This window comes from Stegostoma tigrinum, chromosome 14 (assembly GCF_030684315.1).
Source record: "Stegostoma tigrinum isolate sSteTig4 chromosome 14, sSteTig4.hap1, whole genome shotgun sequence".
Taxonomy (NCBI): domain Eukaryota; kingdom Metazoa; phylum Chordata; class Chondrichthyes; order Orectolobiformes; family Stegostomatidae; genus Stegostoma; species Stegostoma tigrinum.
Genome location: NC_081367.1, coordinates 15668922 through 15693299, shown reverse-complemented (window position 1 = coordinate 15693299; position 24378 = coordinate 15668922). Strand labels below are relative to the sequence as shown.

Here is a 24378-nt window from a genome sequence, read left to right as displayed (position 1 = left end):
CCCTGAGAATGTAACCTTTAGTTGCTGGGTTTTTTATGTGACTTGACTGATAATCCAGACAATGGATACTCAGTCACAAGAAAGTGAACATGCTCCCACTACCTGTATCACCAAGCAGTAGATATCTAACATCCTCCCTAAAATCGGTTACCAATGCCTAGGCACATGCCAAACCTCCTCATTCTCAAGGTTGAAATGGAAATCTAACACTGGAGACTTCCCAAAGGCACAAACTGCATTGCAATCTCTTCAGTTCCTGTTCCCCTATCAACACCTTGTGATGGTTTTGTTTCATCACATTCACAGGCAGTAAAGCTGAAAATGCCTGCCATATATGAAAGCTGAACTGCAGGAATTAATACTTCAAAAAAAACCACACAACTTTATCTGAAGGTCTAAGGCAGATAGAATCAAATTCCATATTGCACAAAAATAATCTTCTTAGAATCACGTGAATCAGGTTCCTCCTCTGGGGCAAAAAACCCACTAGTGATACCAAACACATTTGCAGTAGTTTATAGTCAGAATTAATTAAAATTGAACTTCAGTCACTTATTTTTTTCAGCTTGTTTAGTTTGTCTATTGCTGAATATTTATTTTTCGTGTGCTGATTAATGAACTGTAAACAGATTACAGGGCCAATCTCAGAGGCCTTTTGGCATGTAGACCAAAACAATTATCATTCAGGCTAGGCTTAGTATCGGTGATTCTGATTAATATTAACAATTCAAACAAATATAGCTAATTAAATGGATTGAACTTTGTCATGATATCATGAATATTCAATTGAAGAAGCACATTTAAAAGGATGAAGAGACATACATCATACGAAAATATTATAAATGTGCCACAGAAAGGTTACTGTGATCAAGCAATAAAATTAGACAGTCTTTTGCACAATTAACAAATATGACGTTTTCAAAGTGACAGACAAGGTTATTCACAATTAAAAAATCTTGAAATTTCTTGATTCAGAGCCCAGGCCCTCTATCTCATGCAAAGTTTGACGAGGGAAAAGACAGGCCAAAAGCACATCTTTTAAAAAAAGAGAGTTCTCATTGGTTTCCAAGGCACTGACATCCGTCAATGGAACAAGGAAAAATTAATTGATCTTTCATGACTGCTTCTTTCATGGAGAACAATAGGATTAAGCAATTGCAGAAAGCCTCTGCAAATTATCTTCCCAAAACGCTACGTCGACCAAGGCTCCAAAATATCGCTTTCTTTGTTTCTCGAGGCAGACTGGAGTTACATAGCACACAACTGAAAAAGACAGTTTTAATGGCTTTGATCAATTCCAACTGAAACACTAAACTTCCTCTCCTTTCTTTGGGGATATTGATGTTTTTTAAGCATTTCCTGGTTTCTCCTTCCAGATTTCTAATGCTTTTAATCTTTTAAAAATTTAATTCCACTATTTAACACTGCTTGGTTGATTGCTGCACATCTTGTGGGCATGATGGAGTTAAGTTGATGGATTTGGGAAGGGTTGGTGGGTGTTACAGGTGAATGTGGAACAGAAAGTCCAGAATTGGCCAATTTGGTATAGAACAGCAGTAGCAACATACTCCAATTTCATGTTGCTGTTATATTAGGCTCAAAATAACTGCACAATAAGCAATTTTAAACCTATCCACGTGAACTATTTGCAGATACTTTGAGCACACATGGACTTAGAAATTTGGCCAACTTTTCTGGGAGCATGCAGGACCACTGTGCTGCACTGGCCTCTCCCCCTCTCTCCAGTTTCTGCCATCATCTTTCAGTCAGGAGCTGTCATGATCCATTTGTCCTTCAACACACTTCATTTCCTTTAGAAGCAAAATAGGTAATGATATTACTGCAACAGCCCAGAATCGGTTAACAAAAAAAAAAATCAGCCAGCCACAAGCGCAGAAACACAACTCAAAATTTCGATTCCTCCCACTTCCTACAGACTAAGGAGGTGGCCATGGGCACCCGCATGGGCCCCAGCTATGCCTGCCTCTGTGTAGGTTACGTGGAACAGTCCCTCTTCCGCACCTACACAGGCCCCAAACCCCACCTCTTCCTCCGTTACATTGATGAATGTATCGGCGCCGCCTCTTGCTCCCCAGAGGAGCTCGAACAGTTCATCCACTTCACCAACACTTTCCACCCCAACCTTCAGTTCACCTGGGCCATCTCCAGCACATTCCTCACCTTCCTGGATCTCTCAGTCTCCATCTCAGGCAACCAGCTTGTAACTGATGTCCATTTCAAGCCCACCGACTCCCACAGCTACCTAGAATACACCTCCTCCCACCCACCCTCCTGCAAAAATTGCATCCCCTATTCCCAATTCCTCCGCCTCCGCCGCATCTGCTCCCACGATGAGGCATTCCACTCCCGCACATCCCAGATGTCCAAGTTCTTTAAGGACCGCAACTTTCCCCCCACAGTGGTCGAGAACGCCCTTGACCGTGTCTCCCGCATTTCCCGCAACACATCCCTCACACCCTGCCCCCGCCACAACCGCCCAAAGAGGATCCCCCTCGTTCTCACACACCACCCTACCAAACTCCGGATACAACGCATCATCCTCCGACACTTTCGCCATTTACAATCCGACCCCACCACCCAAGACATTTTTCCATCCCCACCTCTGTCTGCTTTCCGGAGAGACCACTCTCTCCGTGACTCCCTTGTTCGCTCCACACTGCCCTCCAACCCCACCACACCCGGCACCTTCCCCTGCAACCGCAGGAAGTGCTACACTTGCCCCCACATCGCCTCCCTCACCCCTATCCCAGGCCCCAAGATGACTTTCCACATTAAGCAGAGGTTCACCTGCACAACTGCCAATGTGGTATACTGCATCCACTGTACCCGGTGCCGCTTCCTCTACATTGGGGAAACCAAGCGGAGGCTTGGGGACCGCTTTGCAGAACACCTCCGCTCGGTTCGCAATAAACAACTGCACCTCACAGTCGCAAACCATTTCCACTCCCCCTCCCATTCTTTAGATGACATGTCCATCATGGGCCTCCTGCAGTGCCACAATGATGCCACCCGAAGGTTGCAGGAACAGCAACTCATATTCCGCTTGGGAACCCTGCAGCCCAATGGTATCAATGTGTACTTCACCAGCTTCAAAATCTCCGCTTCCCTAAACCAGCCCAGCTCTTCCCCTCTACCCACTGCATCCCAAAACCAGTCCAACCTGTCTCTGCCTCCCTAACCTGTTCTTCCTCTCACCCATCCCTTCCTCCCACCCCAAGCCGCACCTCCATCTCCTATCTACTAACCTCATCCCACCTCCTTGACCTGTCCGTCTTTCCTTGACTGACCTATCCCCTCCCTACCTCCCCACCTATACTCTCCTCTCCACCTATCTTCTTTTCTCTCCATCTTCGGTCCGCCTCCTCCTCTCTCCCTATTTATTCCAGAACCCTCACCCCATCCCCCTCTCTGATGAAGGGTCTAGGCCCGAAACGTCTGCTTTTGTGCTCCTGAGATGCTGCTGGGCCTGCTGTGTTCATCCAGCCTCACATTTTATTATCTTGGATTTTCCAGCATCTGCAGTTCCCATTATCACTCAAAAAGTACAAACTGCACTATATTGTGATCCACCCAACAACACAGCTAGGTCTCCTGAGCATATTTCCCTGTAGCAAACATGGATTTGTTTTTTTCTCCCCCCTAAGGAGCACTGTTTCTGTCATAAGACTGCTGGGAGATTGCCTCGGCCCAGATTTTCATGACAGTCAAGACAGGAAGCCCGCAATAGAAAGTGACTCATTGTCTTTCCCATTGATTTAAGGCAGGCCCTTTGACGGTTAGTCGGTCAACAGTGATAGTTTTAGACATTGGAAGATGATGAGCAAATCAAATCCCTGCGTCAAGCTGCCATCCTCCCTCCCCAACTCCCATTCTTCCTGTCTCTTATGGTGAAGACAGTGGGTAACATTGCCAGACAATTTCCTGCAGAGAAGTTTCAACAGGGATTTGAAGCTCAACGATCTTTGAAACCTACTGAATTATCTTCCATTTTAGAAAATGCATACTTTAGAAATACAATTTTTGTTCAACGTGAACTACGGGTTAATGTCTGTTTCTTCTTTCTTGGTACCAAGCAACAAAAAGCATCTAAGACCACACTTATGATTACTCTTCAGTTACCAGTTCGTGCTCCCGAGAGCTCTGGGATTTGGACTTATACACTTAATGATAAGGCCCTGGGGAGTGTTGCTGAATGAAGAGTCCTTGAAGTGCAGGTTCATAGTTTCTTTAAAGTGGAGTCACAGGTAGATAGGATAGTGAAGTCAGCATTTGGTACGCTTGCCTTTATTGGTCAGTGCATTGAGTACAGGAGTTCAGAGGTCACATTGCAGCTCTGCAGGACATTGGTTCGGCCACTGTTGGAATACTGAGTGTGATTCTGGTCTCCCTGCTGGAGGAAGGATGTTGTAAAACTAGAAAAGGGTTCAGAAAAGATTTACGAGGATTCTGTGATAATGGGAACTGCAGATGCTGGAGAATCCAAGATAATGAAGTGTGAGGCTGGATGAACACAGCAGGCTCAGCAGCATCTCAGGAGCACAAAAGCTGACGTTACAGGCCTAGTCCCTTCATCAGAGAGGGGGATGGGGTGAGGTTCTGGAATAAATAGGGAGAGAGGGGGAGGCGGACCGAAGATGGAGAGAAAAGAAGATAGGTGGAGAGGAGAGTATAGGTGGGGAGGTAGGGAGGGGATAGGTCAGTCCAGGGAAGACGGACAGGTCAAGGAGGTGGGATGAGGTTAGTAGGTAGGAGATGGAGGTGAGGCTTGGGGTGGGAGGAAGGGATGGGTGAGAGGAAGAACAGGTTAGGGAGGCAGAGACAGGTTGGACTGGTTTTGGGATGCAGTGGGTGGGGGGGAAGAGCTGGGCTGGTTGTGTGGTGCAGTGGGGGGAGGGGAGATTTTGAAGCTGGTGAAGTCCACATTGATACCATTGGGCTGCAGGGTTCCCAAGCGGAATATGAGTTGCTGTGCCTGCAACCTTCGGGTGGCATCATTGTGGCACTGCAGGAGGCCCATGATGGACATGTCATCTAAAGAATGGGAGGGGGAGTGGAAGTGGTTTGCGACTGGGAGGTGCAGTTGTTTATTGTGAACCGAGCGGAGGTGTTCTGCAAAGCAGTCCCCAAGCCTCCGCTTGGTATCAATGTGAACTTCACCAGCTTCAAAATCTCCCCTACCCCCACCACATCCCAAAACCAGCCCAGTTCTTCCCCTCCCCCCACTGCACCACACAACCAGCCCAGCTCTTCCCCTCCACCCACTGCATCCCAAAACCAGTCCAACCTGTCTCTGCCTCCCTAACCTGTTCTTCCTCTCACCCATCCCTTCCTCCCACCCCAAGCCGCACCTCCACTTCCTACCTACTAACCTCAACCCACCTCTTTGACCTGTCTGTCTTCCCTGGACTGACCTGTCCCCTCCCTACCTCCCCACCTATACTCTCCTCCCCACCTATCTTCTTTTCTCTCCATCTTCGGTCCACCTCCCCCTCTCTCCCTATTTATTTCAGAACCCTCACCGCATCCCTCTCTCTGATGAAGGGTCTAGGCCCGAAACGTCTGCTTTTGTGCTCCTGAGATGCTGCTGGGCCTGCTGTGTTCATCCAGCCTCACATTTCATTATTTACGAGGATTCTGTCAGGTTTGGAGGGTTTGAGCTATAAAGGGGAGGCTGAATGGTCTGGGGTTATTTTCCCCTGGAGTGTTGGAGACTGAGCGATGGCCTTTTATAAAATCATGAGACACATAGATATGGTAAATAGGCAAAGTCTTTTCCCTGGAATGGGGTGGGGGACTGAGTCCAGAACTGGTGGGCAGAGGTTTAAGGGAAGAGGGGAAATATATGAAAAGGGACCCAAGGGGCAAATTTTTCACACAGAGCATGGTGCGTGTATGGAATGAGCTGCCACAGGAAATGGTGGATGCTGGTACAGATTAAACATTTAAAAGGAATCTGGATGGGTCTTTGAATAGGTGGGATTTAAGAGGGATATGGGCCAAATGCTGGCAAATGGGACTAGATTGAGATACGATATGTGGTCAGCAGGAATGAATTGGACCGAAAGGTCTGTTTGTGTGCTGTATGTCACTATGACACTATGGTGGAGAGAATTTCCAGTTGACTGTTCCTACAGCATGTAAGTTAAGTAGGTAATTGGGACTAATTGATTCATTCATTGACTGGGGAGATTAAAACGAAGGGAATAATACCAGGGTCTTGCGGCAAATAACGTATCCCTACCTCTGGGTCAAAAAGATCAAGTCTCGTCTTTGGATATGTTGGTAATAGAGATGTGTCAGAACAAACTTAAAGTTCAATTTAAAACAAGAGGAGCAGATGGATCTGGTGTGTGCAAGCAGCTAGAAGAATGAGTAGATCATATTCACAACAGCAAGTGTCTTGGTTTCTGTCTCACCAATGGGTTGAAGTGCAATTTGGCATTTACTCTCTCATCAGGAATTAATCAGAGTCATTTTCTTTCAAATAAAGAGCTGTGTCATTTAAATATCTTGTTTGATCAAAACCATTCTAGCCAGATTTAGCATGTGTGCAATAGCCAAGGATATTGGCTGTCGGAGGTTTGCCTAAAACTTGTAATATTTCCAGATTCCACTGCCATTTCCTGGTGTTTTATTTACTTGTAATAATGATGAACTAAAAGCAGAATGCAACACATCGATATTATCCTTTGAGAGGCAGACTATCCTTTTAAAACCCTTTAAATAATTAAAATGCAAAACAATGTCAAAGAACATTGCATCATTGTACAGTCAAAGAATACAACACAGTCAAAGACCATTCAGTGTGTAGTTTCTGTGCCAGCTTCACCTAGAGTCATAGAGTCAGAGATGTACAATATGGAAACAGACCTGTTGGCCCAACTCATCTGTGCCAACCAGGTATCTTAAATTAATCTCATCCCATTCACCAGCATTTGGCCAATATCCCTGCAAACCTTTCCTATTCATGTACCCTTCCAGATGCCTTTTAAAATGTTGTCATTGGACAGTCCTCCACCACTTCCTCTGGCAGTTTGTTCCATACACGCACCACCCTCTGCTTGAAAACTTTGTCCATCAGGTTCCTTTTAAATCCTTCCCCTCTCACCTTAAACTCACGCCCGTCTAGTTTGGTGTCCCCCAACCTGGGGAAAAGACCTTGTCTATTTACTCAATCCATGCACTTCATGATTTTATAAACATCTGTAAATGTCACGCCTCAGCCTCTGACACTCCAGAGAAAGTAGCCCCAGCCTATTCAGCTCCCCCCATACCTCAAACCCTCCAACCCTGGCAATATCCTTGTAAATCTTTTCTGCACCCTTTCAGGTTCAACAACATCTTTCCGAAAGCAAGGAGACCAAAATTGAAAGCAGTATTCCCAAAGTAGCCTAACCAATGTCCTGTACAGCTGCAACATGACATTCCAACTTCTATACTCAATGCACAGACCAAATGAAGGCAAGTGTACGAAACGCTGCCTTCACTATCCTGTCTACCTGTGACTCCACTTCCACGGAACTATGAACCTGCACTCCAAGGTCTCTCTGTCCAGCAACACTCCTGTTCTGCCCTGATTTGCTTTACCAAAATTGAATAACCTGACATTTATCTAAATTAAACTCCATCTACCACTCCTTGGCCCATTGATCCATCTGATCAAGGTCCCATTGTACTCAGAGATAACCTGCACTGTCCATTACACTGCCTATTTTGGTGCCATCTGCAAATTTAATAACCATTCCTCCTATACTCATATCCAAATCATTTATAGTATTGAGAAAAAGCAGTGGATCCAGCAATTAGTTTCATTTCTCTGCTCTTTCTCATGGTCCTGAAAATCTTAATTCCCTTCAAGATTATATCTAATCCTGCTTTGAAAGTTATTGAATTTGCTTGTACTAATCTTTCAGGCAACACATTCCAGATCGCAGCAACTTGCTGTGTTAGAAAAAAGTGTTTTCTCTTGTCTCAAGCATTTCCTTTGCTGGTCGCTTCCCCACTGCCTTTGACCCTTCTGCAAGAAGTCTCTCCAAGTAACTAAAGCCACTTGTTTCAGCTACCATTTTAGTGAATTTCAATTGCATCTCCCCAAGGCTTTGACATCCTCCTGAAATGACTTCTAAAGGTTGACCGTATCCTTGTTGTTATTGTTCTATCGCAGCCAATTTCTGTCTCCTAGTTCAGAGCAAATCCGAGTCAGGTAGGCCAGAGCAGAAGTGCACGGAGCTACAATTTTGAATTTCCCCGATGATTCCCACGGCCGACCATTTTCAGTGGATGAGGAATTGTGCTGGGTTGTGACCCGACTCTCAATTAAAATGAAACTCTCAGTGCAATTAGGAAGGAAGTTCCGAGATTTTGATCTGATGACAGTGAGGAGATGGCAGTACAGTTCCAATTGAGGATGGTGTGTGGCTTAGCATAGGGTTGACCCTGCTGTTGGTGGTGTTCCCATTGAAACTGCTGCCCTAGTCCTTCCAGATGGTAGAAGCCCTGAGTTTGAAGGTGCTGCTGAGGGAGTCTTTGAGAGTTCTTGCAGTGCATCTTGTGGACAGTGCATACGGCTGCCAATGTGCAACGCTGTTGGAGTGAATCAATGATTAAGGTGCAAGGAGGTGGGTTGCTTATCTTGGATGGTGTTGAGTTTTGAAGCTACACCCAAGCAGGCAACCGGGTGATAGCCCATCAGGCCAAACATGCTCCAGCCTTACAGATGTGGGCAGATCTCGAGGAGACAAGTAGTGAATTATTCACCATAAAATTCCCAGCCTCTCGTCTGCTCTATCAGCCATCGTATTGTGAACCATATTGTGCCACCATCAGGCTAACTGAGCTAATACAAGCTCCTAGTTTGGTCTGCCCGTTTCTCACCTGTAACAGCCCAGTAAGGAACCTGGAGTTGTTTCTGGCATCACTTTGACTCTTTTTAAATTTAACACCTTAAAAGAATTCAGCTTGCTTCGTAAAAAATGAAACTGAGGAATTTTCTGTCACATTTACTCATCCGTTTTGTATTTCAATTTTAGGGCATGATTTAAGGCTAACCATATATTCCTCTGAATTAATGATGTTCTGTAAAATGTAGTTTGTATTGAAAATTGGATAGATTGGCTATTACAGAAGGATTACAGCAAAGTGCCACACACCGCATACAGGAGTCAACACTGACATCACACGACATGCTTTCATACCCTGCACACACTACTTACATGTGAGATGTAAATAATCTCTAAAAAGGAGTTGTTCCATTCATATTACATTTAAACCACACCACACCACACTATGTTCACTGAACAAATTTCCTGCTTTGAATACAGTTTGCTCTGCATCCAGTTTCATCAATCTCACACCACTTTCTATGCCAGAGATGATACGGAGGTGAAAAAGGAACTACTTTAATTCATATTGCACCTTTCACAACCTCAGGATATCTTGAAAGAAGCTTTACAATCAGTAAAGAATTATTTTTTAAAAAGTGCAGCCAGAAATAGTAATGAAGAAACCAGCAGCCAATTTGCACGCGGCCAGCTCCCACGTTTTGTGATGTTGCTTGGTAAATATTTGTAAATACTCAGTCAAGTACAAATAAATGAGTTGGCAACTTTCAGAAGGAAATTAAAGATTTGCATTGATACAGCACTTTCCATTGACTACAAGAAGTCTTTAAAACGCTTTGTGGCTAATCGAGTATTATTCTTTTGAAGTGTTGTGAGTGAAGAGGCATGTCAGACAACTTTGTGCACAACAATTGCACCCACAAAACCGGCAAAGTACTAAATTCCTGATGATTTGTTTTTGTGATGTTAACAAAAGGATGAATATTGGCTTGAATGGATATCTGGCTGCTCATCATCAGACTAGTGCTTATAGAACCTTTTTACAACCACCTGAGAGCATAGAAAGGGCACAGTTTAATGTCTCATTTGAAAGACCATAACGTCGACGGTGCAGTAGTTCCTCGTGATTGCATTGGAGTGCACCATGACTTTTGGAAGCCTTGGGAGTGAGATTTGAACCCACAATCTGTTTACAGAGGAGGGTGCTTACCAAGGAAGGTCTACTTTTAGGAGATAACTTCCAATTGTGCATTGTTTTTGGGGGGAAAAAAATCGGTGTCCAGGGCTCTGGTGTGCCAGAAAACCTCAGGCATGTGCCATCAGCTTCTCATTCATTCAAATCTAACGGTGGTCTATTGCAAGCAATGCAGCTGCTCAACCAATGGCTTAAGCGGGCAGCAAGAGCAGAAGCTCAGAAAATCACCCACGTAGCAACCTAAACCAAAGCATGTACAAATGCTTTACAAAGAGCCGTCCACAAGATGACATGGAGTAAAGCATGCAGTCATGTGAAATTATCAAGCCTCGTTCCTCTTCTCTCATGCCTAAGTTGAAAATAAAGCAGTTCCTGGGAGTTTGACTACACTGCACTGCCAAAACATGCATGATTTTCCTGTTTATTCTAAATCAAACAGGAGATCGCAGAAAATGCAGTTAATGGCCTATAAAAGAATTCTGTTCCGTCACCTGGATTTGCTGGCAACTTCACTGCCACCACCGATGCTGCACAATCATGGGATGGATCACCTCTCCAAGATTTAATTTGAGTCCGTGCAGAATGAGGCAAACTGTAATGAACAATATGCACAGTTAGCATAATTGAATCACTGGATTAAGTCACTGCGAAACGCTTTGTCCGTATTGTAAATTTCTATTAGCAATACAGTGCAAGGCTGTATGTACTGTATCAGCAGCTTTTGAATGAATTGCTTCCTTTGTAGAAATGTGAATCCAGCTAGCAAGTGCTATCTCTACTGTTTGGTGGCACGGATAATCATGACTGATAAAAAATTCAGCTGCATTTCAAAAAGCCAAGAGCACAGGCATTGTCAGGCTGGGAGTTATTCCCATCACATGGGCTGCTGGCACAAACTGATTTGCCAGCAATTTCCCTTGGAGTGAACTTGCGATGACTGCCTGACCTCACACCAGCTTGGACGTGCCAGATCGATGTCACAGCTCCACACTTCAAGCTCCACCTCATACTGGAGGTAGCAGGCAGGCCTCAAGCATGCATAAATTTGATCGACTGTTTCATCAATCACCCTGATAACTATGTCACAGAACCTAACCTCAAGCATCGAACCTTTCAATCATTTCCTACTTTGCAAGGGAGCTGGCCAAGAGGCTAATGGATATTTAATTTCAGGGAGAAGCAGCAGATTTGGTTCATCTTTTAAAGCGAAGAAATCATTTAAAACTGATGATTCACTTCATGTGATGCATACCTTCAATTACGTACAACGCGATCCTAAACTTCAAATTCCGGCAGTCTTGCTTTGAACTTCTTGATCGTCCATGTTTCTGATATAAGCGCAGTGATATTGGCCAGGGTTCAGGAAATAACAGTGATCTTTCATGGCTGACAGAGCCTTTATTTGCGAATGCAATAGTTAGATAACTATTTCTTGTAAATTTAGCTGTAACTTTGTATTTAGATTTCTGCACCTGTTTTCTGTCTTGTCTTTATAGAGATGTATTAGAGAAGATCTTAGAGTGGATGAGGTATTGATTCATTCCTCGCTCAAAATATGTTGACTCAGTGTATTCTCAGTGGTATGCAAACTGCAAAATTATTTTCAATTAGCACCAACGTAGGATGGAAAGAAGTGTTGTTGTACCTAACAGATGACTCAACATCGGAAAAAGGGATCAATGCTTCAAGTGAAAACCATTCCAAGCATGTGGCATGACCAAGGGGTTAAAACTGACCACTTGTTCCAGTTGTAGAATTCCAGATCCTTTTTCAATCTTAATCTTATAACTAACATTGTAAGAACAAACCCTGTGTCTGTTCTTTGGAACAGCTATCCCTTTAGTCAAACTCTCCCCTTAGCCTTTTAATTTTATCTTTTCCAGATATTTCATCTAAATTGCAATGGAAATCTATTTTTGATCTTCCATCAGCACTCCAGGCAGCAAATTCCAAATTGGAACAACCAGCTGTGTAAAAGAATGATTTTCATTGCTCCTTGGTTGTTCAGCCAAATACCTGAAATCATCCTTTAGTTATTGATCCAAGAGGACAAATTAGAAATACCGTGCACAGTTCAACCTTGCGGTGCAATGATCAGGAAGATTCAGATTATCTTCAGTGAAAGGTTTAGTTCAGTACTCATGTAGATGCCACCATCGTTTAAGCTCATTGTGTCACTATTTATTTGGCATTTATTGTTAAGTAAGACAGCAGGACATTAAGATTTAAAATGCAATTTCTGGCAGGGCATTAGGCGAAGTACTCTGTCAATGTTTACTATTTTTCATTTTAATGATGACGGCAAAACTGATTTATTTATTTTGCTGAAGCATTAGATAATTGGTTATGTTATTTATTACTCTAGAATCAGTTTCTGTTTTCACTGTTAGAACAATAATAATCTTAAGGTAATGGTCCTCGCCATAACTCTGCCTGATATAATGCACATTACCTCACTTATAGCAGAGAAGCGAAACACCTGATACACCACAAACTTACTGCTGTTTCGTGCTGGTTTGTTTTTTCTCTCCAAGTATTAATTTAATATAATTCTGACTTTTAATGTTCAAGAATACTCATACAAATATATTATTACTAATAAATGGAACCAGAGCCCCCACTCCCCAATGCACTCTTCCCCATCATATCTTATATTATACCACAACCTTACTTATGCCACTTGCAATTCATAACATTACATTTGGGAGTAACTCAACGCAATGTGTTTCTCTCAAGTATTTTCTAATTCTGTAACCTGGGAGTGACACTAATTGTGTAGTCCAAATGTGATGTACTTCAGATCTCATTACACTTGGAACAATCCAGCTTTAACCATGGTACTGGTTTCCCATATTTTGGTGACTTACTAAACAGGAAATGTGCTAAATAGAAGAAAGGGCTTCAACTAGAGGGAAAACCTGCTACTCTAGCAACTCCATCACTTCATCACCGGTTAACCAGAGACCTGGAAGTAGCTGCTAACCTCCTGTAATGGTTAGATGGCGGCACTCAGCACTTGGGTACACAAGACGAGGGCAGGAGGAGGAGGCAGAGTAAATTGGATCTACACTTTCTGGAGATTTGAAGAATGAGAAATCATCACATTGTTATGTGCGAGATTGTGAACGGCTTGACAGGGTAGATACCGAGGGATATTTCCCCTCTGGCTGATGAATTCAGACGATGTGGAAAACAGCCGCAGAATAAAGGGCCAATAATTTTTGACTGCAATAAGGCACAAGCCCTACCCTCAAAGAGGGTTGTAAAACAGTTTTCAATGCCCTATCACGGAGTGTTGTTAAGACTGGGATGATGAGATCTATAACCTCTCAGGCAATGCAAGAATAAACAGAACAGACAAATGTGGAACTGAGCAGATGATTAGCAATGATCTTATTGAACAGCAGTACGAGCTGAAGCAGAGTGTTATGCCTCATCCTGCTCCTAGTTTTTATGTTCTTAGTTGATAAGCAATAAAAACAAACATTGTAGCAGCAACAGCAAAAATTGAAATTTTTTTTTAAGTAAGAGGGACAGTTTTGAAAAAAAGGCATAGATTCCCAGCAGAGAGCCTTGTTTTCTGGCAAAAAAACCCTTTAATTTTCCCTCCATTAATTTTCCGTAGATGGAGAAACCATAGGAGGAAGCCAGAATATTTGTGATGTGCTTCTGGCAAACAAAGCTCCCCTGCTGCCGGCCTCTCACTCATGGCATCAGCCCCAAGGAATTATTCAGTTAAGGAGTTGGCTCGATTATTAATTTTAGTACAAGATCCTCTGACCTTGAGTTGGCTTCATGAGCAATACCTCTTCCTGATGCACTGTTAGTAAGAAAGCACTGGGCTATTTAATAACGCTATAAATATTTACAGCCCTTCGAAAACCTTGATATATATATTTTATGTTCTTTCCACACTTCTCTTGAATGTAAAATGAGGAAAGATAGGATTAGTTGGCCAAGGACAGTATATAGCACAGATAAATCAACCATGATACCCTTTGCACTGCACCCTGCCACAGATAAAAGATGCCTGAAGAATAATAAAGAAGTCAGAGGCTCCGTTTCCACGGTTTCCGGACACCTGTGGTTGATACGTTGACATTGTGTTTTCTCACTGTTAAGTCATTTGGGTATTTTAATAATTTGTAAGTGCAGGTGCTCTGTAGCCTTTGTGTAGCAGCTGACATATTGAAATGAGGTTACAGCTCTCATCAGGGCCTCCCTTCACTGCTTGTGCTTATGATTGGACCAATCCATCAAGCCCATCATCTACAGGCCCACAAATAAGCTAGACAAGAGCTCATTAACATTCATGATGTTATGGACATAAGAATTCTCAGTAGATTGTCAAGGCTAATTATCTGCTGACATTTATTGAAAGCTTTGATTCGTGCATAATGTAATGAATAGAAAGCATGTGTAGGATGACAGGAAGGGAAGCCAAGCCATACAGTTTTCTTTGTAAGATGTCACAGAATGAATGCAGGCAACTCCATCAGTATTTGCTATTGTCTTGATGAAAGTCAGATGGCAAATGAATAAAAAGGCAGAAATGATTCGCTTTTAATTCATCTTTGTCCTGGTTCTTGTAAAATAGCCTCAGTAATCCACCCATTAGCTTTGCAGATGTTCTTGTAGCAGCGGGTGAGACTCCAGGACCATGTGTTACCTCCCTGGTGGAAAGGCTTAGGATGTCTCTGTGCAACCACAGGACTTTGAGGGGGTATGGGAGCAGCCAGATGCTCTGATCCATATTGGGATCAATGACGTAGGAGAAAGGGAAATGAGGCCCTGCAAATGGAGTTCAGGGAGTTGGGTAGAAAGTTGAAAACTAGGATCTTTTGGACTTTAATTTTGGGATTACTCCCTGTGTCACGAGCTTTTGAGGTTAGAAATAGGAAAATCCTACAGCTAAGTATGTGGCTAAAGAGCCGTTATGGGAGGGGAGGGCTTTGGGTATGTGGATCATTGGGATCTCTTCTGGGCCAGGTGCAACCTGGACAAGGAAGGTGGGTTGGATCTACACTGGAGGAGCATCCAATATGCTGGTAGGAAGATTTGCTGGTGCCACGAATGAGGGATTAAGCAGGTCTGGTGAGTGATGGGAACCGGAGCAGTACATAAACAAGTAGAATTACCAAGGAGTCAGGACACTAAAACCAACAAGGCTAGAGGAAGAACAAATAGAGCAAGGTTAGTGAACACAGCAGTACTGGCAGTCCGAGGTGCATTTGTTTTAATGGGAGGAGTGTGACAAGTGAGACAGATGAACTTTGAGCTTGGATTAATACACTTATATTTGACTTATTTGAGAGAGGGAGAAAACTGATAGCTTCAACGTTCCAGGTGAGACAGAGAGTAACATAAAAAAGAGGTGGGGAATTTGCATTACTCATCAGGAAGAATACCACAGCTGTACTGAGCTGTACTGACACTTGGCAGAACTCATCCACTGCAGTCATAAGGGGTAAACATCAGGAGTGAGGAGGGTGCAATCACTTCAATGGGATTGTACAACAGGCCTCCCAGTAGGTGATAGAGGAGCAGATACATAGACATGGTAAAACAGAAACAACAGGGCCATCGTGATGGGTGATTTTAACTTCCCTCATGTTGACTGGGACTCACTTCCTACCAGTAGCTTGGGTGGTGGAGAATTTGTTCGGTGCGTCCACGGCAGCTTTTGAAACATTATGGAAATAATCCAAATATGAAAGGAACTACATCAGACCTAAAATTGAGGAAATGAACTCGGCCAGGTAATAGAAGTTTCAATGGGGAGAAATTTTGGGAAAGGTGACCATAATTCTACAAATTTTAAGTAACTTATGGATAAGGACACAAGTCGTCCTCAGGGGAAAGTATTAAACTGGGGGAAAGCTAACTACCACAATATTAGTCAGGGACTGGGGAATGTAGGTTGGAGCGACTATTTGAGTATAAATCCACATCGGTCACTTGGGAATTGTTTAAGGGAAATCTGTTAGACTTTAGGGCCAGCACATTCCTGTAAAAATGAAGGATAAAGACAGCAAGATTCAGGAAACTTGGATGACAAGAGAAATTGAAAACTTAGTCAAAAAGATAAATGAAGCTTATATAAGGTTTAAGAAACTGAAGGCTGACCAAACCTTCAAGAAATACAAAGTACTAGGAAAGAACTCAAACAAGGAATTAGGAGGGCCTAAATGGGTCCATGTTTGTCTAAGTGTCAGTAAATCATATTCCTAAGAATATTCTTCAATAATTATCCAATGAGTGTCTTGGTTAAACAGCATTAAGGAAAATTCCTAGGTGTCTTATATACATATATAAGAAGCAAGACGCCAGCTAGGGAAAGATTATGTTCACTCAAGGACAAACGAGGGAATATATACATGGAGCCTGAGGAAATGAGTGAAGTTCTTAGTGAATACTTTTATGAGTATTCAATAAAAGGAGAAGTACATGGTGGATGGTGAGTCTCAGGAGGGGTTATATTAATATTCTAGGACATGTCAAAATGTAAAAAAAAAAGTGGAGCTGTTGGATGTTTTGTTAAGCATTTTGGTAGACAACTCCCCGGGACCTTATGAGGCAGGCAGGTGAGAAATTGCTGGGGCATGGTATGAGGTCTTTAGTCCCCTTCAGTTACAGCAGAGATACTAGATGACTGGGTAATAGCCAATGTTGTTCCTTTACGTAAGGAGGTCAGTGATAGGGAATTTATTGCAAAATATTCTTAGGAATAGGATTTACTCACATTCAGAAAAATATGGACTTATCAGCAACAGGAAACATGGCTTTATGTAGGGAAAACTTGTCTTACAATCTTGATTCAGTCTTTTTTGAGGAAGTGGCCAAGATGATCGATGAGGGCAAGCTGTAGACGTTATCAATATGAACTATTTTTGGCAAGGTCCCTCATGGCAGGCTGATACAAAAAGTGAAGTCTCGGTCAATTTCTAGAGAGCTAGTAAGATGGATACAGAACTGACCTAGTCATAGCAGTGGAAGGGTGATTTTTTTTTCCAGTTTGGAGATCTGTGATATCCTATGAATGTAATTGGGCTGATAAATCAGTTTGCGCATGACACAAAGCCAGGGGGAGCTGCAGCCAATGAGGAGGATTGCCAAAAGATACAGCAGGATATAGATAGGCCAGAGACTTGGGTGGAGAAATGGCAGGTGGAACTTCATCTGGACAAATGTGAGATGATGCATTTTGGAAGATCAAATGCAGGAGAGAAGTACACAACAAATGGCAGAACACTTCGTAGAATCAACGTATGGAAGGCTCTAGACATGCACGTGCACAGTTCCCTGAAGCTGGCAATACAATTGGATAAATGTAGCTAAAGACAACATACGGTGGCATGCTTACCTTCATTGGTCAGGGCATGGAGTACTAGAATTGGCAAGTCATATTGCAGCTGTATAGAACTTTAGTTAGGCCACATTTGGGGCGTTGCATGTAGCTCTGGTTGCCACATTGCCAGAAGAGTGTGGCGGGTTTGGAGAGAGTACAAGAAATCGTACACCAGGATGTTGCCTGGTTTGGAGAGCATTAGCTAGGAGGACAGATTGGACAAATTTGGACATTGAAGGAAGAGGTAAGGCCCGATACATGTTTACAAAACAACGAGAGGTTTTGAGGATTTAAGTACAGGAGCAGAGATGTCTCGCTGCAATTATACAGGGCCTCAGTGAGACCACATATGGAGTATGCGTGCAGTTTTGATCTCCGTATCTGAGGAGGGGATGTTCTGACTATGGAGGAAATGCAAGTAAGATATACCAATCTGATTCCTGGGTTGGCGTGACCGACGTATTGAAGACAAGTTGGTTTGTTTAGGACTATAGAGATAACGGGAACTGCAGATGCTGGAGAATTCCAAGATAATAAAATGTGAGGCTGGATGAACACAGCAGGCCAAGCAGCATCTCAGGAGCACAAAAGCTGATGTTTCGGGCCTAGACCCTTCATCAGAGAGGGGGATGGGGTGAGGGTTCTGGAATAAATAGGGAGAGAGGGGGAGGCGGACCGAAGATGGAGAGAAAAGAAGATAGGTGGAGAGAGTATAGGTGGGGAGGTAGGGAGGGGACAGGTCAAGGAGGCATCCCTTCCTCCCACCCCAAGCCACACCCCTTTCTACCTACTAACCTCATCCCACCTCCTTGACCTGTCTGTCTTCCCTGGACTGACCTATCCCCTCCCTACCTCCCCACCTATCTTCTTTTCTCTCCATCGTCGGTCCGCCTCCCATCTATCCCTATTTATTCCAGAACCGTCACCCCATCCCCCTCTCTGATGAAGGGTCTAGGCCCGAAACGTCAGCTTTTGTGCTCCTGAGATGCTGCTTGGCCTGCTGTGTTCATCCAGCCTCACATTTTATTATCTTATTTAGGACTATATTCACCTGAGTTGAGAAGAATGAGGGGCGTTCTTGTAGAACCCTTTAAATGTCTAGCAGGATTAGACGGTAAATGCAGGAAAAATATTCCTGATGACCAGGGAATCTAGAACCAGAGGTCATAATCTAAAGGATACCAGGTAGGACAATTAGCACTGAGGGGAGAAATTTATTCATCCAGAGAATGGTGAGTCCATGGAACTCTGCCACAGAAAGCAATTAAGGAGGTTTGAGAGGAGTTAGATGGTGCTCTTTAGGCTAAAGGGATCATAGGGTATGGGGAGAAAGCGGGAGCCGCGTACTGAGTTGGATGATCAGCCATGAGCATATCAAACAGCAGAGCAGGCTTGAATGGCCTACTCCTCCTGTTTTTGGTGTTCCTGGATTACACTTCCCTTATGCTGAACTGTCTGCTGTTGGCTCCCTGAAGGGATATTTTGTCATGTTCATCACTTATGTCTATAATGACAGCATTTGACCAATATGGCATCAAGACGCCCTGACAAAACTGAAGTCAGCGGGAATCAGGGAAGGCTCCACTGGTTGGACATATAACTAACACAAAGGAAAATGGTTGTGGTCTTTGGAGACTTCTGCGGGAGTTTTCAGACTAACTATCCTGAATTGCTTTGTCAATGCATCACTTTCCATAGTGAAGCCAGATGTAGGGATAACTTTGCAAACAAAATGGGACTAGTTTAGTTTTGGAAGCTTGGTCAGCATGAACGAGTTGGAGTGAAGGGTCTTTTTCTGTGCTCTATGACCCCCATGGCTGATCAGATAGCATGGATATTTGGAATCTTTTCTCCCCATGGTAGAAGTGTCAATTACTAAGGGACACAGGTTTAAGGTGAAAGAAATTAGTTTTAAAAGAGATGTGAGAAGCAAGTGTTGTTTAAACACGGTGGGTGTTAAGAGCCTGGACTGTGTTGGTCATGGTGGTTATGAAGGCAGACACAATAGCAATGTTTAAGACGCATCTTGACAGATATCAGCAGGAGGAGACCAGAGGGAAAGAGACTGCGTGGAAGCAACAGGTCGTTAGTTTAGAAAGGCTTTTTGTGTCAACGCAGCCTTCCTGAGCTGAAGGGACTGTTCCTGTGCTGTACTGTTCTTGGTTCTTAAGCAGCTGAAAGTTGTTTGCGAACTGGCGAATGAAAATTCAGTTGTTTCATAAATACATACAAAAGCACTGACAACTTCCATTAGGGAGGCTAAATGTGTGGCCGATAGTTAGTACTTGAGTGTATCCAACATTTTGTAAATTGCTTGGGATGAGCTTTGGATTGTATTCGGACTCTGAATTTACTGCATTGGTGTTCACCAGCCAGGACTTGGACAAAAAGGCATGTGTCCAAATTACCCAGACAACTGCTTTAAGGAAATAGTGCCATACGGATTCTGTGGAATCTTTCTACAATTTCATGACACCACCTTGGCAATAATTCGTACATCAGTACTTTCTGGTGGCGATTGCAGGGAAATGACTAACAAAGATATTTAAATAAAACTTATCCATGCACTTGACATTTTGTTTACGATGTCTAGGTTATGCGGTGTCTTAGTATCTGCTTCCCCAAGGTATTAATTTTTCGAGAAATCCAGTGATTATATATTCAGGAGTATATCCAAAGTAGCTTTTTAATTTTTTAAATGGCAAAAAAATGCATAAGCTTTCCTGGCAGTCTCAGAGTCTATACAACCAAGTGTTGTCTTTCCTTAGCAGTCTAAAGGGATCTCTGTCTGGAATTGGAGATAGCAAGAGCTGCAGATGCTGGAGTCAGAGATAACACAGTGTGGAGCTGTAGGAACACACAGCGGGCCAGGCAGCATCGGAGGAGCAGAAAAGTTGACATTTCCCTGACCCTACACTCATCCCTGGAGTGTCTGGATAACAAGGATACTTATATTAGGCTCCTACGTATTGACTAGAGTTCTGCCTTCCATACCATAATTCCAAACAAACTCATCTCTGAACTCCAAGATCTGGGTCTTGGTCTCAGTCCCTGTCCCCACCACCCCCCAACACCGCCATAACTAGATCCTTCACTTCCTGACCCATAGACCGCGATCAGTAACAACAGGCAACAGCACCTCCTCCACCATAGCCCCGAACACCGCGCACTCAGCCTCCGACTATACTCCCTGTGCACTCAACTGTGTGGCCAAATTCTGCCCCAGTTCCATTTACAAGTTTGCTGATGACACCACTGTTGTAGGGCAGATCTCAAACAACAATGAGATAGAATACATGAAAGAGATTGTTGTCTTTACACCTGGCCTCGAAGCAATCAATCTTTTCATCAACATCAGGAAAATGAAGAAACTGGTTATTGACCTCAGGAAGTGGAGCGGAGGGTGCATCTCTGTCTGCAGCAGTGATGCTGAGGTGGAGATGGTTCAAGTTCCTGGGAATGATGATCACCAACAACCTGGCCTGGTCCACTCATGTTGACATCACAGCCAAGAAAGCACATCAATGTTTCTATTTCCTCAGGAGGCTAAGGAAACTTGCCACAAGGATACGTACCAATTTTTATTCCTGCACAATAGGGACCATCCTATGTGGATGCATCACAGTCTGGAATGGCAACTGCTGTTCAAGACCACAAGAAACTGCAGAGAATTGTGAACACAGCCCGTCCATCACAGCCATCCACCCATTGACTCCATCTGTACTTCCCACTGTCTCAGGAAAGCAACCAACATAATCAAAGACGCCTCCTACTCCAGTTATACTCTCTTCCACCCTCGTCCATCAGGCAGAAGGATATAAAAGTTTGAGTACGCGTATAAACAGATTCAAGAATAGCTTCTTGCCCGCTGTTATCAGACTTTTGCAACAGACCTCTCAAATGTTAATGTTGATCTCACTCTGTCTGCATCTTCTCTGCAGCTGTAACACTTTATTCTGCACTTTGTATGGTATGATCTGTCTGTATGGCACACAAAACACCACTTTTCACTGTATCTTGGTACATTTGAAGCAATAAATCAAACTCAAACCCACATCTTTCCTTGCCTACAAAATTCCCCCTGTATTTTGATCTAAAATAGGTTAATGTATTTTTAGACATAAAGCTCAGGTAACACCACAAAGTGAAGTGCTTATTGCTGATACTGGGAGTTTACTATATCTCTCACACATCAAGTTGAAGTTGACCATAAAATGTTTTGCACCACTTAAACTAATATTTAATATCAGAAATGTATTGTTACTCAGGGTTACAACATTTGCAGTTATTGAAGTTTGTCAGTTACTGGTACAGGAGGTTCTCCTTTGACCAGTTTATACTTGTTATCCAAGATGGTATTGATGAGGTCTTCTTTCATGTATTGTTCAGAGCCATTAACTTCACAGCAACTTGATAAATTGACTGTTGTTTCAAACCAGAATTAGTTAGATGTAAATTTTGAATGTGCTGGTATCTAACAAAAAAAAGACAATCCTGCTTTTTGCTTCTGCAGTTTAGACTATTATTCCATTGGCTTCAGGATTATGGTGATCACAATGTCACTGGGAGCTTTTTCTTTCAAAAAAAAATGCTCATTCAAAATCATCAATTCTGTATCTAATCTGCCAAGTACTGGGATGATAGAATATGATTATGCTGTCAGACTTGCAATAAAACTAGACCCAAACACTCATTTTGTATTATTTTATATTCACTGATCTTTTCTCCTTCCTTTAGGCAAACCTGTAATGATAATAACGGAATACATGGAGAATGGATCTCTGGACTCATTTCTGAGGGTAGGGCCTGTTTTATAATTAATACTCTGGTAACTTGTTACTATTGAAGTGGTAATGATTCACCCAATGGAGAAACTCTGCCTCGGCACTTCTAACACATGGAGGTGAATTGCTATGAGCACTTTTATTTCTAGATTAGTTTGCTTGTCCAGAACAACATTTGGATGCATATACATAATGCTCCCCCTGCCTAGTTGCTTTCCCGAATGCTGAATGCATTATCACATGTTGTTATCATTGCAAATTATTAAAATGCACTGTTGCAAGTGGTGACATTATCTGGAATGCAACACAAAGTACATTCAGCCTATGCCCCTTCTGGCTTACATGGAAGTTAATTTCAGTCATATGATAACTGCCGCCTTGTAATCATTCAGCAACAAGTTTGGATACCACCTTCAGTCTGATATTGCTTCAGGTTTCTTCATACAATCTGCTGCCTGGAAAAGCTGCACACTGACATCAGGCAGCCTGGCATCACAATGACTTTAGGTCATGAGTATCGCTGTACAGCAATACTACAAACTCTGTCCAGATTAATAATCGTATTCTATTTTTTTCCACGATCTTGAGTCATGAAATTCGAATGAAGTGGCTTTATGGAAAACAAAATTCAGCAGATTTCAGACACACATTGTAAAATAAAACCCACTTTGCTCCAACTACCAAATGCCGACTGTAAAATAGGGAAGTATAAGCTTTTTAACACCAAAAGGAGATTTGAAGCATCACAATCCAGATACAAGACCCATGTACATTTTAATGGGGAAATATTGGGGAAACCAAGCGGAGGCTTGGAAACCACTTTGCAGAACACTTACGCTTGGTTCGCACAAAAAGACTGCACCTCCCAGTCGCGAACCATTTCAACTCCCCTCCCATTCCTCAGACAACACGTCCATCCTAGGCCTCCTGCGTTGCCACCTGAAGGTTGCAGGAACAGCAACTCATATCCTGCTTGGGAACCCTGAAGCCCAATGGTATCAATGTGGACTTCACAAGCCTCAAAATCTCCCCTCCCCCTACTGCATTCTGAAACCAGCCCAGCTCATCCCTGCCTCCCGAACCTGACCTTCCTCCCACCTCAAGCCCCACCCCCATCTCCTACCTAGCAACCTCATCCCGCCCCCTTGACCTGCCTGTACTCCCTGGACTGACCTATCTCCTCCCTACCTACACTCACCTTTACCGGCTCCATCCCCGCCTCTTGACCTGACTGTCTCCTCTCCACCTACCTTCTCTTCAGCCCATCTTCTATCCGCCTCCCCCTCTCTCCCCAGAACCGAAGGAGGGTCTAGGCCCGAAACATCAACCTTCCTGCTCTTCTGATGCTGCTTGGCCTGCTGTATTCATCCAGCTCTACACCTTGTTATCTCCACTTTTTAACGGTACTGAATTTTAGGCTCAGATCCAGTTGGGAGATGTTGTCAGTGAATTTGGATGACAAATCTACATTAGCTGAATTCATAACATTGGGCACCTAGAGCAAAACTGAATTTAATAATATTATTCCAGTGCATTCAGGGGTACCATACAAGGTGTGAAACTTAACCTCTCAGTGCAGGAGTGACGGGAATCCCAGAGAGAATAGTCAAGGTCACTGAACAAAACTAGCAGAGGGTTTAGGAGTTGGTTGATGGGGCATCCAAGCTCATTGCCCGATCAAGTTTTATGTTTTTCATTTGGGGGAGATGAGGGACTTAGTGGATTCTTGATGTACCTCAGCTGATAGGCAGGCTCTGAAAGCATTTCAGACATTGGAGAAAGAATGGACCTACTCCATTTTGGAAGATGATGTAGAAAGCTAAGTTGGCTATTTTAAGACGTAAAGGCAGGATTGCAATTTAAATAACAGAATGTATTAATTTTAAATAACTCAAGACCATGTGCTTTTGAAATTTACTTAGTATAATTCAGAATGATTCATATTATAAAGTTTTGCATTATTAGCAGTGTGCTGATTACAAAATCAATAAATTTATTAGTGAATGAGAAATTGATCATTGCCTCCTTGTGCTACCAACTATGCAAGTGCTTCTCCTCTTTCATTTACATGATAGGCGATCAGACTAGTTTCTGGCACTCAAGTGACTGCTTGATTCAGTTCAGAGTGGGGGCAAGGGCATGATACGATTTGATCTGGTAGCTGCTGCAATTTCCATAGCTCAGCTGGAC

The 24378-nt window shown here is 43.2% G+C and overlaps 1 protein-coding gene across 2 annotated transcripts in view; it reads left to right on the top strand.

Annotated features, from left to right (window-relative positions):
* LOC125457606 (ephrin type-A receptor 3) overlaps positions 1 to 24378 on the top strand; it is a 340233-nt gene that overhangs the window by 300845 nt on the left and 15010 nt on the right. For both annotated transcript variants that reach the window (XM_059651018.1, XM_059651017.1), the window contains exon 12: positions 22142 to 22203. In XM_059651018.1, coding sequence (XP_059507001.1) covers positions 22142 to 22203 — 62 coding nt within the window. The remainder of the gene's footprint in view (positions 1 to 22141; positions 22204 to 24378) is intronic.